Below are 14635 nucleotides of genomic sequence, written 5' to 3' on the forward strand. Positions count from 1 at the left end.
TTTCATGTGGTCTCTCTGTAAGGGCTAGTTTGGGCCTCTTCATACCATGGCAGCCTCAGGGCAGTTGGACTGGTCAGGTGGTAGCTAAAGGCTGGAAGAGTGAGTATCCTTGCTAACGAGGCAGGAGCTGCATTGCCTTTCCTGATCTAGCCTCAGAAATCAAGTGGCATCACTTTTACCATATCATGTTGATTACAAGCAAGTCACAAGCCTGCACAGATTATAGAGGGAGAGTTAAATCCCACCTCTTGATGGGAAAATGGCAAGGTTCCAGAAGAGCATGTGGGACGGGAGATATTGTTGGGGCTACCTTTGAAAAACACAATCTGCCACACACACCAGTTAAAAGGCAGAGGCAGTCAGGCTAGATAAAATAGCTATATGTTATTTACAAGCATAAAGACACAGAAAAGCTGAAAGTAAAAGGACGGAAAAAGATACGCCATGCCAACACTGAACATAAAAAAGCTGGTATAGCTACATTAATGCTAGATAGAGTAGAATTCAAGACAAAGAATATTACCTGAGGTAAAGAGGAATATTTCATAGTGGAAAAAGGACAAATAATCAAGAAGATATAATCATTTTAAATATGTAAGCACCCAATAACGAAGCTCCCAAATCATGAAAGAAAAATTGACAGTGCCAAAGGGTTGTAGAAATACACAAATCTACAAACATAGTTGGAGACTTTCCCATTCCTTTCTCAGTAACTGACAAAATAAATAGGAAAAAAAATCATTAAGATATGGAAGATTTGAACAACACTATCAACCAAAGTGACCTAATTTATAGACTACTACAACCAACAAGAGAATACACATTCTTCTCAAGTGCAGATGTAACATTCACCAACATAGACAACATGCTGGACAATAGAACAAGCCTCAATAAATTACAAAGGACAGAAATCATACAAAGCAGGATTTCTGATCACAATGTAGTTGAATTAGAAATCAATAACGAAACAACATCTAGGAAATTTGACTACTTGGAAATGAAAAAATATATGCTTCTAAGTAACACATGGATCAAAAGAGAAATCACAAGTTGAATTAGAAAATATTTTTAATTGAATAAAACTAAAGACATAAAATATCATAAATTGGGGATTCAAATAAACAAGTGACTCAAGGAAAATGTATAACATTAACTACTTATATTAGAAAAGGAGAAAGGTCCCAAATCAGTTTTGTTTTGTTTTGCAGTTTGTTATTTGTCTTAGACTTTTTTTTTCTGTACAGGAATTAAAAGAATTTTTTAATAGTTGAATTTAGGGGCTTCCCTGGTGGTGCAGTGGAATCCGCCTGCCAATGCAGGGGACACAGGTTTGAGCCCTGGTCCGGGAAGATCCCACATGCCGCGGAGCAGCTAAGCCCGTGCGCCACAACTACTGAGCCTGCGCTCTAGAGCCAGTGAGCGACAACTACTGAGCCCGCGCACCACAACTACTGAAGCCCACACGCCTAGAGCCCGTGTTCTGCAACAAGAGAATCCACCGCAATGAGAAGCCCGCTCACCGCAACAAAGAGTAGCCCCCGCTCACTGCAACTAGAGAAAGCCCGCACGCAGCAACGAAGACCCAACGCAGCCAAAAATAAATAAATAAAATAAATTTTAACAAATACAACAAAAAATAGTTGAATTTAATGAATTTAAGTGAAATAATACAGACACAGAAAGACAAATACCACATGATCTCACTGATAGGTAGAATCCAAAAAAGTGGAACACGTAGTAACAGAGAATAGAATGGTGATTACTAAAGGCTGCGGGCCAGGGGAAATGGGAAGATGTTGGTCAAAGGGTACAAATTTTCAGTTATAAGATCAATAAGTTCTGGAGACCTAATATATAGCATGATGACTAGAGTTAATAATAATGTATATTTGAACTCAGCTAAGAGAGTAGATCTCAAGGTTCTCACCACCACCACCACCAAAAAAAAAAAAAAAAAGGTAACTAGATGGGGTGATGAATATGTATATCAAAATATCACATCATATATCCTAAATATATACAGTTTCAATTTCTGATCATAGGTCAATAAAGCTGGGGAAGAAACCTGGAATTTATTTGTTTTTTCTTTTATAGTTTCCTGTTTTATCTATCTGCGTGTTTGTTTTACTATACTGAAGATGGCTTGTCACCAGCAAAATAGAGAAATTCTCCTGTGTTTTCTTCTAGCAGCTTTGTTCTTTCACTCCTCACATTCCAACCTTTTCTCCCTCTGGAATTTCTTTTGCTATAAAGTGTGAGGTAGTAGTGATCCAATTTTATTTTTTTTCCAGATGTCTTTCCAGTTTCCCCAATACCTTTTATTGAATAATCCATCTTTTCCCAACTGATTTATAATACCATCTTTATAATAAATTTATATATATAAATCATATATAGGGGCTTCCCTGGTGGCGCAGTGGTTGAGAATCTGCCTGCCAATGCAGGGGGACACGGGTTTGAGCCCTGGTCTGGGAAGATCCCACATGCCGCGGAGCTACAAAGCCCGTGTGCCACAACTACTGAGCCTGTGCGTCTGGAGCCTGTGCTCCGCAACAAGAGAGGCCGCAATAGTGAGAGGCCTGCGCACCGCGATGAAGAGTGGCCCCCGCATGCCACAACTAGAGAAAAAGCCCTCGCACAGAAACGAAGACCCAACACAGCCAAAAATAAATAAATAAATAAATAAAATCATATATAACATTTCACATATATATGTTTCTAGGTTTCTAATTTTGTTTCATTGATCTACCTGTGTACTGTTAAAAAACAAAATTCAAGCAAGTGAATTTGAGGATATAATTGGCTTTATTAGGAGATTCATGAATTGGGCAGCATCCCATCTGGCGACTAGATTAATGAAATTGATAAACCTCTAGCCTGTCTGATCAGAAAAAATGGAGAGAAGATACAAATTACCAATGTCAAAAATGAAAGAGGGGCAACCAATACAGATCTTACAAACATTAAAAGGATATAAGGGGGCTTCCCTGGTGGCGCAGTGGTTAAGAATCCGCCTGCTAATGCAAGGGACACGGGTTCAAGCCCTGGTCTGGGAAGATCCCACATGCCGCGGAGCAACTGGGCCCGTGAGCCACAACTACTGAGCCTGTGCTCTAGAGCCCACAAGCCACAACTACTGAGCCCACATGCCACAACTACTGAAGCCCGCACACCTAGAGCCCATGCTCCACAACAACAGAAGCCACCGCAATGAGAAGCCCAAGCACCGCAACGAAGAGTAGCCCCCGCTCACCGCAACTAGAGAAAGCCCGTGCGCAGCAACAAAGACCCAACGCAGCCAAAAATTAATTAATTAATTAATTAATTTTTAAAAAAAAGGGTATTAAGGGAATATTGTGAAAAACATATGGCAATACAGGTGAAATGGACGAATTCTGTGAAAGATACATACTATCAAAGTTCATTCAGGAAGAAATAAATAACCTGAATAAACCCTATAGTTATAAAAGGAGTTGAGTTTGTAGCTAAAAACATTCTCACAAAGAAAACTCCAGGCTTACATAGCTTCACTTGTGAATTCTACCAAACGTTATGGAAGAAATAACACCAATTCTACACAAACTCTTCCAGAAAATAGAAGAGGAGGGAACACTTCCCAACTCATTTTGTAAGGTAAGAATTATCCCTATACCAAAACCAAAGACATTACATGAAGAGGAAACTACAGACCAGTATCGCTCATGAATACACATGAAGTAAAAGTACTAACCAAAATTTTAGCAAATCAGGGAATTCACTGGTGGTCCAGTGGTTAGGACTCTGTGCTTTTACTGCTGAGGGCTGGGTTCAATCCCTGGTCAGGGAACTAAGATCCCACAAGCTGTGCGGCACGGCCAAATTAAAAAAAAAAATAGCAAATCAAATCTAGCAATATATAAAAAGATAGCACATCATGACCAAATAAGGTTTCAGTTTGATTTGACAGTTGAAAATCAGTGTAATTAACCATATTAACAGAGCAACAACAAAAAAAGAAAATCACGTGATCATCTCCATAGATGCAGAAAAACATTTGATAAAATTGAACACCCACTCGTGATAAAAGCTCTCAGTAGACTGGGAATAGAGGAAAACTGCCTCAGCTTCATAAAGGGCGTCTATGAAAAGCCCACAGTTACTATCATATTTAATGGTGACAGACTGACTGCTTTTCCCTTATGATCAGGAACACGGCAAGGCTGTCTGCTTTCATCACTTTCACTCATCATTGCACTGGAGGTCCTAGCAAGTGCGGTAAGGCAAGAAAAAGGAATAAAAGGCAGATAGATTAGAAAGAAAAAGGTAAATGTCTTGATTCAGAAATGACATGATTGTCTATGTAAGAAAAAATTCTAAGAAATCTGCAAAAACCAGTAGAACTAATAAGTGTTTAGCAAGGTTGCAGGATAAACAGTCAATATGCAAAAATCAATAGTATTTCTAGATACTAGCAACAATCAGAAATTGACATTTAAAAGTACCATTACAGAACTTCCCCGGTGGTCCAGTGGTAAAGAATCCGCCTTCCAATGCAGGGGACGCGGGTTCCATCCCTGGTCGCAGAATTAAGATCCCGCATGCCTCGGGGCAACTAAGCCCGCACACCACAATTACTGAGCCTGCGCGCCTCAACTAGAGAGCCCACATGCCGCAAAGTACAGAGCCCATGCACCCTGGAGCCCGTGCACCACAACTAGAGAAAGAAAACCGGTACACCACAACTAGAGAGAAGCCCGTGCACCACAACGAAAGATCCTGCATGCAACCTGACGCAGCCAAAAATAAAAAAATAAAAACAAACAAATAAATAAATAAATAAAATATTTAAAAAGTACCATTTACAATAGCATCAAAAATATCAATACTTAGGGATAACTTAGTAACATATGTGCAAAACCTGTATACCAAAAACGACAAAATATTGCTGAGAGAAATTAAAGAAACTTAAATAAATGGAAAGAAATACCACAGTCATGTGTTGAAAGACTCATTATTGTTACGATGTCAATTCTCCCCATATTTATCTACAGATTCAATGTAATAGCAATTAAAATCCTGGCAGGCTTTTTTTTTTTTTTGTAGAAACAGACAAGCTGATTTTAAAATTTATGTGGAAATGCAAATTACCTAGACTAGCCAAAATGATTTTGAGAAAGAACAAAGTTGAAGGATTTATGCTATCTGATTTCAAGACTTACTATAGGGAATTTCCTGGCGGTCCAGTGGCTAGGACTCCACGCTTTCACTGCAGGGGGCCTGTGTTTGATCCCTGGTCGGGGAACTAAGATCCCACAAGCCGCGAGGTGCAGCCAAAAACAAAAAAACAAACAAAAAAAACTTACCATAACTCTAGAGTAAGCAAGACAGTGTAGCCTTGGTATCAGGTATAAGGACAGGCATAGAGATCAAAGGAACAAAATTGAGAGTCCAGAAATAGACCCACACACATATGATCAATTTTCAGGAAAGGTGCAAGGTAATTCAAGGTGAAAAGGACAGTCTTCTCAACCAATGGTTCTGGAACAACTGGTATCCACACACAAAAGAAGGAACCCAGACTTTTACCTCATACTATGCACAAGATTTAACTCGAAATGAATCACAGACCTAAATGTAAGAGCTAGAAATATAAACCTTCTAGAAGAAATCATAGGAGAATATCTTTGTGACAGTGCATTAGGCAAAGACTTTTTAGATAGGGCACAAAAAAACACAAACCATGAGAGAAAAAAATGGATAAAATTAGACTTTGTCAAAACTTAAAACATTTGCCACAGGGTGGGAGAAAATATTTGCAAAACCATTCTGTTTGAGGACGTGTATCTAAAATATAATCAAAATGAAAAAAAGAAAAAAACTCTTACAACTCAATAATTGAGAAAACTTTAAAAAATTGCCCAAGATTGGAGTAGATACTTCACCAAAGAATATAGACAACTGGCAAATAAGTATATCATCAGTCAAAAGAAAATGCAAAATAAAACCCAAATAAAATACCACTAAAAAGGTTAAAATGAAAGGGGCTTAAAAAAAAATGACAGATAAGAAAAAAAAAGAAGAGAAAAAATCAAAATTTCAAAAGGTCAAAGTACCATGTACAAATAAATGTCAAATGAGAAACCTAGTTAAATATTTGTAGTTTCAATGATCTGGAAAGAGTAAGTCTTTTTCTTTTGTGACCATTAGTATCTTCTGGGTAAAATGCATTTTTTAATTTTTAAAAATATAAATACTTCTTTACAAATAAGACAATAAGATCTGAGCTGTTTGTCTTTCATTTCTAAGAGTACTTTATAGTTCATTTCCTTAGGAGTTATTTAATCAGAAGCCTGCAATACGGTAAATCTTGTGATACAAGGAAACTGAATGGTATTTTCTGGATTCATTTTAATGTGTTCTTTGTACTTGTACAGAAAGCAAACTATTGATTCTCATATGAGACTGGTTTTATTACTAGCTTGTTTTCTCTCTCTTTTCTATTTTCCTTCCCCCCCTCCATCTCTTTCTTCCTTCTTGTTTCGTTTTAAATTTGTTTAAAAAATAGTAAAATGTATTATAAAAAAAAAAAAAAAAGACAGACTGATCATAGCAAGTGCCGGAGAAGATGCAGAGCAAATGGAACTGTGCTGCTGGGAAGGCAAAGCAATCCGAGGAGTGTGGAAAACAACCTGCCGGTTTCTTATCACCTGAAACATATTTATCATAGGATGCCCACTAGAGAAGTTAAAGCACACAAAAGCTTGCACTCAAGGGTTCGGAGTCGCCTTATTCATGAGAGCCCCAAACTGGAAGCAAACCACGTGTCCATCGGCTGGTAATGGAATAAACTGTCTGTGGGCCATCCAGACGACGGAATGCTGCTTAGCAAGAAAAAGGAACAAAGTCCTGATACAAACAACCAAAGAGATGAACTCAAAGTCATCCTGCTGAGTGAAACAAGCCAGGTACGAAATACTGCACAGTCTACGATGCTATTGATATAAAATTTGAGGGAAGAGAAATCTATAGCGAAAGGAAAATCATGGTTGTCAGGCTCCAGGTGGGGGTAGATTGCAAAGGGCCATGAGGGAACTTTCTGGAGTGATGCAAACGTTCTATATCATGATTATGGTGGTGCTTACACAACTGTGTGTGTCAAATCTCATGAAACAAGTTGTGAATTTTACTGTACGCTAATCATCCCTCAATAAAACACATTTTACAAAGTCATTCCTGGGGAATTCCCTGGTGGTCCAGTGGTTAGAACTCGGCGCTTTTCACTGCCAAGGGCGTGGGTTCGATCACTGGTCGGGGAACTAAGATCCTGCAAACTGAGGCGTGGCCTAAATAAATAAATAAATAAACAAAAACGAAAGTCATTCAGGGGACTTCCCTGGTGCCACAGTGGTTAAGAATCCGCCTGCCAATGCAGGGGACACGGGTTCGAGCCCTGGTCCAGGAAGATCCCACATGCCGCGGAGCAACTAAGCCCGCGAACCACAACTACTGAAGCCCGCATGCCTAGAGCCCGTGCTCCGCAACAAGAAAAGCCACCACGATGAGAAGCCCGCGCACCGCAACGAAGAGTAGCCCCCGCTCGCCGCAACTAGAGAAAGCCTGCGTGCAGCAACAAAGACCCAGTGCAGCCAAAAATTAATTAATTAATTAATTTTTTAAAAAGTCATTCAGGACAAGGAGAGAAGTCACAGCCTGCAGGGCTCCTAATCCATCAAGCACCACTCTCGTGCCTCCCCCAGCATGCAGACAGGCCTTGTCCCATTTTTGAAATTACTGTTCACTTTAATTCAGACCTCAGGTGAGTCGCCATGCTGTCTTTCTGTCGTCTTTGGTCCACTTGACTCCCAGTACACGCTCGCACGAAGGCACACACGCGTGTTTTGATTCAATGCCTCCTTGCCCCCGTGGAGGCATCCTCTACGCCAGTGATCTCTCACCTCCCAGGCCTCGCCTCCTCGCCCTGCCCTTCCCTGCCATTTCATTTCACTCGCTGTGAGCTCACTCAGCCCTCCCTCTGCCACCGTCTGCAAAGCCCACCCCACAGGTGGGATGCCCGGTTAGGGCACGTCTCTCCATCCTTGTGTGCAAGGAAAGTTGCCTGCCACGTCGGTAAGCCCCACGTTGTGCACTCTGAGGGGATTCAGGATGGAGAAAACAGGATGCTGTGGCCCCAGAGAGCTGAGGCCCGGATGGGAGGAATGATCTCGGTGAGCGTCAGACTCTTGCCTCTTCCCACACCTAGAAAAGCACTGGATTCAGTCACTTGAAATGTCTAGTTTTCTTTAACTGACAGTAATCTTCTGATGTTCTCACTGCCCTGGCTCCCCCCTTACCTCTTCGGAGCTGTTCCTCAGAGCTCTCTGAGAGGCTGTCCCCCGGACTGGAATCCTCAGAAAGTCCACCGAATAATACATAATCCTCAACTTTTCGGGAGTGCATTTTTTTTTCTTTTACTTTTTTTATATTTATTTTATTTATTTATTTGGCTGCATTGGGTCTTAGTTGTGGCACGTGGGATCTTTGTTGCGGCACACAGGCTCCAGAGCACAGGCTCAGTAGTTGTGGCGCTCGGGCTTAGTTGCTCCACGGCATGTGGGATCTTCCCGGACCAGGGCTTGAACCCGTGTCCCCTGCATTGGAAGGCGGATTCTTAACCACTGGACCACTGGGGAAGTCCCTCAGGTGTGCATTTTTTTCCAGTTGACACCAGGCATGGCCTTCCAGCGGCTTTGCTCGCGTCCTTCCTTCCTGTAGGGCACCTGTCTCCCCTCCCAACCTTGGGAACCTCTGCTCTCCTGGTTTTCTCCTGGCTTTTTCGTCACTCTTGCTTCGTGTCCCTGGCTGGCTCCTCTTTCTCTTTCATCCCTGAAATAGCCTTCAAGTGTCCCCTCCAAGGCCTGTGCCTTCCCCCTCCACCCCGCAGACACACACCCCTGGGGGGTAGGGCCGCTGCACTTGTTGAGCAAATGGTCCTGGTTCCTGAGAGCCAGTGACAGAGCAAGACAGACCCAGGTCCCACAGTTCTGATCCGCTGCCCTGGCGCCTGGCACCTGGGATGGTCAGTGCCCCCACCCCCTCTGCTCAGACACTGGGCTGGGGGAGCTCGGGGCCCACTCCTCGGCCACCCACAGAACCTTTCTGCAAATGCAGCCCTACAGGGAGATGGTACTGGGCAGGGCAGAGGGGGCTGCGCCGGGGGAGGCGGAGGAGGGTGTCTGTTCAGTTCTGCCCGGGGCCTGAGGCCACCTGAGGCTAACCGGCTGCTCCACGGCCAAGTCCTCCTTGGTGGCTGGGGCTGGGGCGGCCTGGGGTCTCTCCGTCTGATCAGCTCTTTGCCGCAGGCAGCGGGACTCGGCCCAGCCTCTCAGCTGGCACAGCGCAGGCAGGTGCACCAGGGGCTCCTGAGTCGGGCTGTCAGCCAGGTAGCCAGACTCTCTGGGCACGCCGGCTGGCCTCAGGGGCTCTTCGTTCCTCCCAGAGGTCCCAGCACTTGTTTCCCTTTACATCCAGGCCTTGGTGTGGACACAAACCCCTCCCGTTCCTTCTTGGAGCCGAGAGAAAGCCACAGGGAAGGGCCTTCCCCCAGACTTTTCCCTGGACTCGACAGCAGGAAATAAGGCGCACAGGGAGCAGAGATGGCCCCGAGCCCTGCGCCAGCTCTCCGCCAGGATACAGGCCTGCATGACCTCGTTCGGGTCTGGGCAGAGAACCCCATAGGGAGGTGATGGCCCGTTCACCCCAGAAGGCTGGCACTGCTTCCAGAGCTGCCCGAGATGCAGTGAGTGAAAAAAGGTGCTTCCACACCTGCCGGCTTAAGTCTCTGCCCATCCTATCGCCGTGGCTCAACTTTCTTTTTTTTTAAAATAAATTTATTTATTTATTTTAGGCTGTGTTGGGTCTTTGTTGCTGTGCGCGGGCTTACTCTAGCTGTGGCGAGCGGGGGCTACTCTTCGTTGTGGTGTGCGGGCTTCTCATTGCAGTGGCTTCTCTTGTTGCAGAGCACGATCTCTAGGCATGCGGGCTTCAGTAGTTGTGGCTCACGAGCTCTAGAGTGCAGGCTCAGTAGTTGTGACGCACGGGCTTAGTTGCTCCGCGGCATGTGGGATCTTCCCGGACCAGGGCTCGAACCCGTGTCCCCTGCATTGGCAGGCGGATTCTCAACCACTGCGCCACCAGGGAAGCCCGTGTGGCTCAACTTTCAATCGTTGGATTCCCATTTTACAGAGGGGGAAGCTGAGTCACAGAGAGCTGGCCACAGCCTGTCCAAGGTCCCACAGCGGGGGAGTGGCCAAGTGGGGACATGCGCTCCTCTGCAGGCACCTCAGTTCCCCGGGGCAGACGAGGGAGGTGTCATCTCACCGGCAAGGCTTGGAGGGTCTTGGGGACCGGGGCCCCGGGAGGCACACGGGGAGGGGGGCACAAGGAAAGAAGTGCCCGGGAACTCCACTTCCTACCCTTTTCGCTGATCTGGATGGCAGCAGAAAAGCCCTTTCTATGCTCCTGGGTTAGTGAGTTAGTGATGGCCGTGTGGTTACAGGGAGAGAGTGAGGGCGCTCTGGTTCTCAGCAGGTGTGGCTGGCGTGTTCGGATGCAGGGTGTTGGTACTCTACAGCCAACTTCCAAATCGTTCAGCAGAAAGCATTACAAGTACGCATATGTACCGTGGGGGTGTGGTGCGGAGCGTGCTTATGAGCAGTGTGTGTGTGTGTGTGTGTGTGTGTGTACTGCGCGCCGTGTGGGTGCTGGACGTGGGGCGCGTGTGGTGCAGTGTGTGTGCGTGTGCGCTGTGTGGGTGCGGGGTGTAGGGGGGCTGGGTGGACCCCCGCCCTGATGACCCCTACTGGCACCGCCAGACTCTGGCCGCGAAGAGGACGCCTGGCCTGGGCTGTACTTGAGCCCCTGGTCTGTGAGAGGCTGCTTTGGTCCCTAGCCTCACAGGTCAACCGAGAGGACGGACAAACAGGAAGAAAGGGCCAATCTCAGCCTGGAGCCGGGCTCTGGGCCGCATGCAGGCCACTGCCTTGGGCTGGGTTGAGCTGGGCCGGCCTGGGCTGAGGGAGGCCAGGGCCGGTGGCAGGGGCTGGGGTGGGGGTGGGGAGGGCCTGGGATGGGGAAAAGGATGGGCTGGAGGGGAGAGGAGGGAGGGAGGGAGGGCACAGGAGCGCGCGCGGGCGCGTGCGTGCGTTTGCCGGCGCGCGGTGTACGTGAGGGGAGGGGAGAGAGGGAGCTGGAATCTGCGTGAGTGCAGAAGCTCTGAGCCCCCTTCTCCTAGGACAGGTGTGGGAGGAGGAAAAGCGTGGAGGTGTCCCTGGCTCCCACAGAGTCTGGGGAGGAAGCTGGATCTCTCGGGGGCACCTTCAGCCCCAGCTTGACCCCGCCCCCCTTCTTCCTGTCCCTCATCTCCTGCGGCCTAATTGAGGAGCGGGAGGGGCCTTCGCAGGCTGGGGAGAAGCCCTCCTTCTGCCTAGTGGGGACCTCGGGAGAGCCTCGCCCAGGCCCGGAGAGGGGCAGAAGGAGCCTGGCTTGGGAAAGGGGAGTCAAGCTTTGCCACGAGAAAGCTGTGTGATGCTGAGCCAGGCCCACCCATCTCTGGTCGCAGTTTCCCCACTTATAAAATAGACACGCTGAACTAAGTCATCTCCCAGAGCTCCGCAGCCCCACATGTTAATAAAGGGGGCCCTGCGGAGGTGGGGCAGGCGGGGGTGGTAGCGGATAGCCGGCTGCAGCTAGGCCAAGCTCTGGAGGGCTCGGGTCCCTCTCGGCGGGGAGATGGGAGTCCAGGGATGGCTGCGGCCAGGAAGCGAAGCAGAGGAGGCCAGGAGCCTACTTCCCCGTGCCAGAGGCGGGAGGCTCATGGGGGAGGGGGAGGAAGTCCCCTCCTGAGCAGGTCACTCCCAGAGGCCTGGTTGGGGCGGGGCAGGCGATGGAGCGCCGATCTGAGCTCCTGGGCCACCTTTGCGCCCGCTGCCGCCCAGCTGCCCAGGAGCCCGGGAGCCCGGCCAGGTAAGGGGCTACACGGGGGCATACCAGTCCTCCCACCATGTCCCCAGCCCTCCGATGGCCACCTCTCTTGGCCTCTGTCAGGGCAGGGGGGTCTATCTGTCTGCCTCGCTTCTTGTGGGCTGCCTAGGTAGGTCATAGGCTTGGTTCGTCCATCTGTCTGACTGTCCCTCTCTCCAGCTTCCCCCGCCTAGTCCTGGGAGGAGTGTAGCAGGGCTCCAAGGTCGATGTCTGTCTCAGGGGCCAGACCTCACCAACCTTGATTAGGCTAAGAATGTACCCCTAGTGCCTGATCACTGGAACACACACACGCACGCATGCGCTTGCACACACACACCCCCCCACCCCGGCAGCTCTCTAAGGACCCCTATCCAGAGACTCTGGGCAGCCGGGCTGGCCCCTCTGGTGGGAGGCTGAGCTCGCCACCCCATCTCCTCCAGGCGCTCAGGACTCCTGCCCGCCCCACCATGGTCAAGGCGTCCACCACGTCGGGTAAGGCTCCAGCCACTGTCCCTACCCATCCCCCCACCCTTCCCTCCACTGGGATGAGCCAGGTGGGCCTGGGGGGGGGGGTCCCTTTCAGAGACCTCCTTCACCCTCTTCTCCGGGCTGCTAGTGCGGGGAGGGGAGCGCATGGCCCTATGTGTTCACTTGGGCTGGGGCTGCCCTTCCCTCCCCACCACATGCGGTTAGGGGGGGACAACCTGTGTTCTGCTGCCCAGGCCACCGGCTCTGCCTGACCGGCTGGAAGCTCCCTGGGCTCGGTTCCCCCGCAGAGCACGCTCCCTAACTCGGGCCTCTCCCCCCACCCCTGCCCAGCTGTGCCCCGGCCCCTCTCCCAACCTACGCTGCCCGGCAACGGCAGCGAGGAGGAGCCGCTGGACGCCCGGGACCCGCTGCTAGCCCAGGCGGAGCTGGCCCTGCTCTCCACAGTCTTCGTGGCTGTGGCCCTGAGCAACGGCTTGGTGCTGGGTGCCCTAGTGCGGCGGGGCCGGCGGGGCCGCTGGGCGCCCATGCACGTCTTCATTGGCCATTTGTGCCTGGCCGACCTGGCCGTGGCTCTGTTCCAAGTGCTGCCCCAGCTGGCCTGGGACGCCACCGACCGCTTCCGTGGGCCCGATGCCCTGTGCCGGGCTGTCAAGTACCTGCAGATGGTGGGCATGTATGCCTCCTCCTACATGATCCTGGCCATGACGCTGGACCGCCACCGCGCCATCTGCCGCCCCATGCTGGCACACCGCCATGGAGGCGGAGCTCGCTGGAACCGGCCGGTGCTGGTGGCCTGGGCCTTCTCGCTTCTCCTCAGCCTGCCCCAGCTCTTCATCTTCGCCCAGCGTGACGTGGGAGACGGCAGCGGTGTCCTCGACTGCTGGGCCCGCTTTGCCGAGCCCTGGGGCCTCCGCGCCTACGTCACCTGGATCGCCCTGATGGTGTTCGTGGCACCTGCCCTGGGCATTGCCGCCTGCCAGGTGCTCATCTTTCGGGAGATTCACGCCAGCCTGGTGCCGGGGCCGGCAGAGAGGGCCGGGGGGCGCCGCGGAGGGCGCCGGACGGGCAGTCCCAGCGAGGGAGCCCGGGTGTCGGCGGCCATGGCCAAGACCGTGAGGATGACGCTGGTGATCGTGATAGTGTACGTGCTGTGCTGGGCGCCCTTCTTCCTCGTGCAGCTGTGGGCAGCGTGGGACCCGGAGGCGCCTCGGGAAGGTGTGTGGCCGTGGCTCGAGCCGTGGGGGCCGCTCAGGCTTGGCTGCACACACACCTCGGCCCCTCCCCTCCCCAGCCACGGGCTCCCGAGCGGACGCGGGCTGATGCGCACTGCTGGCCGCTGGGTGGCACGTGGGTCGCGGCCTGCCCTGGGCACCCTCACCCCCAGCCCAGACCCCTGCACCTCACAGGGCCCCCCTTCGTGCTGCTCATGTTGCTGGCCAGCCTCAACAGCTGCACCAACCCCTGGATCTACGCTTCCTTCAGCCGCAGCGTCTCCTCCGAGCTGCGAAGCCTGCTCTGCTGCGCCCGGACGCGTGCCCCGCCCGGCCTGGGGCCCCACGAGGAGTCCTGTGCCACGGCCAGCTCCTTCCTGGCCAGGGACACCTCCTCCTGAGAAACGAGGGGCGCCTTCCTTCCAGAGGCTCCACGAAGCTCAGCTGCCTGCCCGGGGACGGGCTCCGCGATTGCGCGGGAGTCCGGCAGTCAGCTCCTTGGCGCCGAGTGTGGGGAGGGGCTGCGGCGGTGGGCTGCAGGGTCCGGGGCTGGCGCATGGCTTCCACCCCAACCAGCGCCTGCCCTGCCGGCTGATGGAGGTCCCGGCGGGGGGAGGGGGGGCCCAGGAGAAAGGAAAGGGGTGGGGCCGGGGGCCTTCCTTTCCCCGCCTCTCTAGTCCCCCTCTGCCCTCCCTTCTGACTCTCCCCGTCATAAAACTTCCAGCTCATTTTCCACCTGGCGAGTCTCCTTGGATCAGGGTAACAGTGGGCGCGGGGGCAGCGCGGAAAGATTCTCAGAGCCCTCCCGCAACCACAGACACGTGAGCGGCTCTGGAACCCGCCACGCAGGCCTTCAAAGGCAGCCCTGTGCCAAGGAACCCCCTGCAGAAGCTGTTCCCAACCTGCCATCTTTGGGGTGCCGGGGGGCTGGCCCTGTA

General features: G+C 50.7%; 1 protein-coding gene across 4 annotated transcripts; it reads left to right on the plus strand.

The window, feature by feature from the left end:
• Positions 1-11909: 11909 nt before the first annotated feature.
• On the plus strand, positions 11910-14623 carry AVPR2 (arginine vasopressin receptor 2). Of its 4 annotated transcripts, none has more exons than XM_082446888.1 (4): positions 11910-12000; positions 12438-12489; positions 12817-13701; positions 13969-14623. In XM_082446888.1, exons 2-4 carry the CDS (start codon positions 12465-12467, stop codon positions 14520-14522), a joined length of 1464 nt encoding a protein of 487 aa, XP_082303014.1. In that variant the 5' UTR covers positions 11910-12000; positions 12438-12464; the 3' UTR covers positions 14523-14623. The 4 variants fall into 4 exon arrangements, with proteins under 4 accessions (XP_082303014.1, XP_082303015.1, XP_082303016.1 ...); XM_082446889.1 differs by having other exon boundaries at positions 12817-13627; positions 13893-14432; XM_082446890.1 differs by having other exon boundaries at positions 13893-14196.
• Positions 14624-14635: the final 12 nt, after the last annotated feature.

The sequence above is a fragment of the Balaenoptera physalus genome (genome assembly GCF_965194825.1).
Source record: "Balaenoptera physalus genome assembly, chromosome: X".
In the NCBI taxonomy this organism is placed as follows: domain Eukaryota; kingdom Metazoa; phylum Chordata; class Mammalia; order Artiodactyla; family Balaenopteridae; genus Balaenoptera; species Balaenoptera physalus.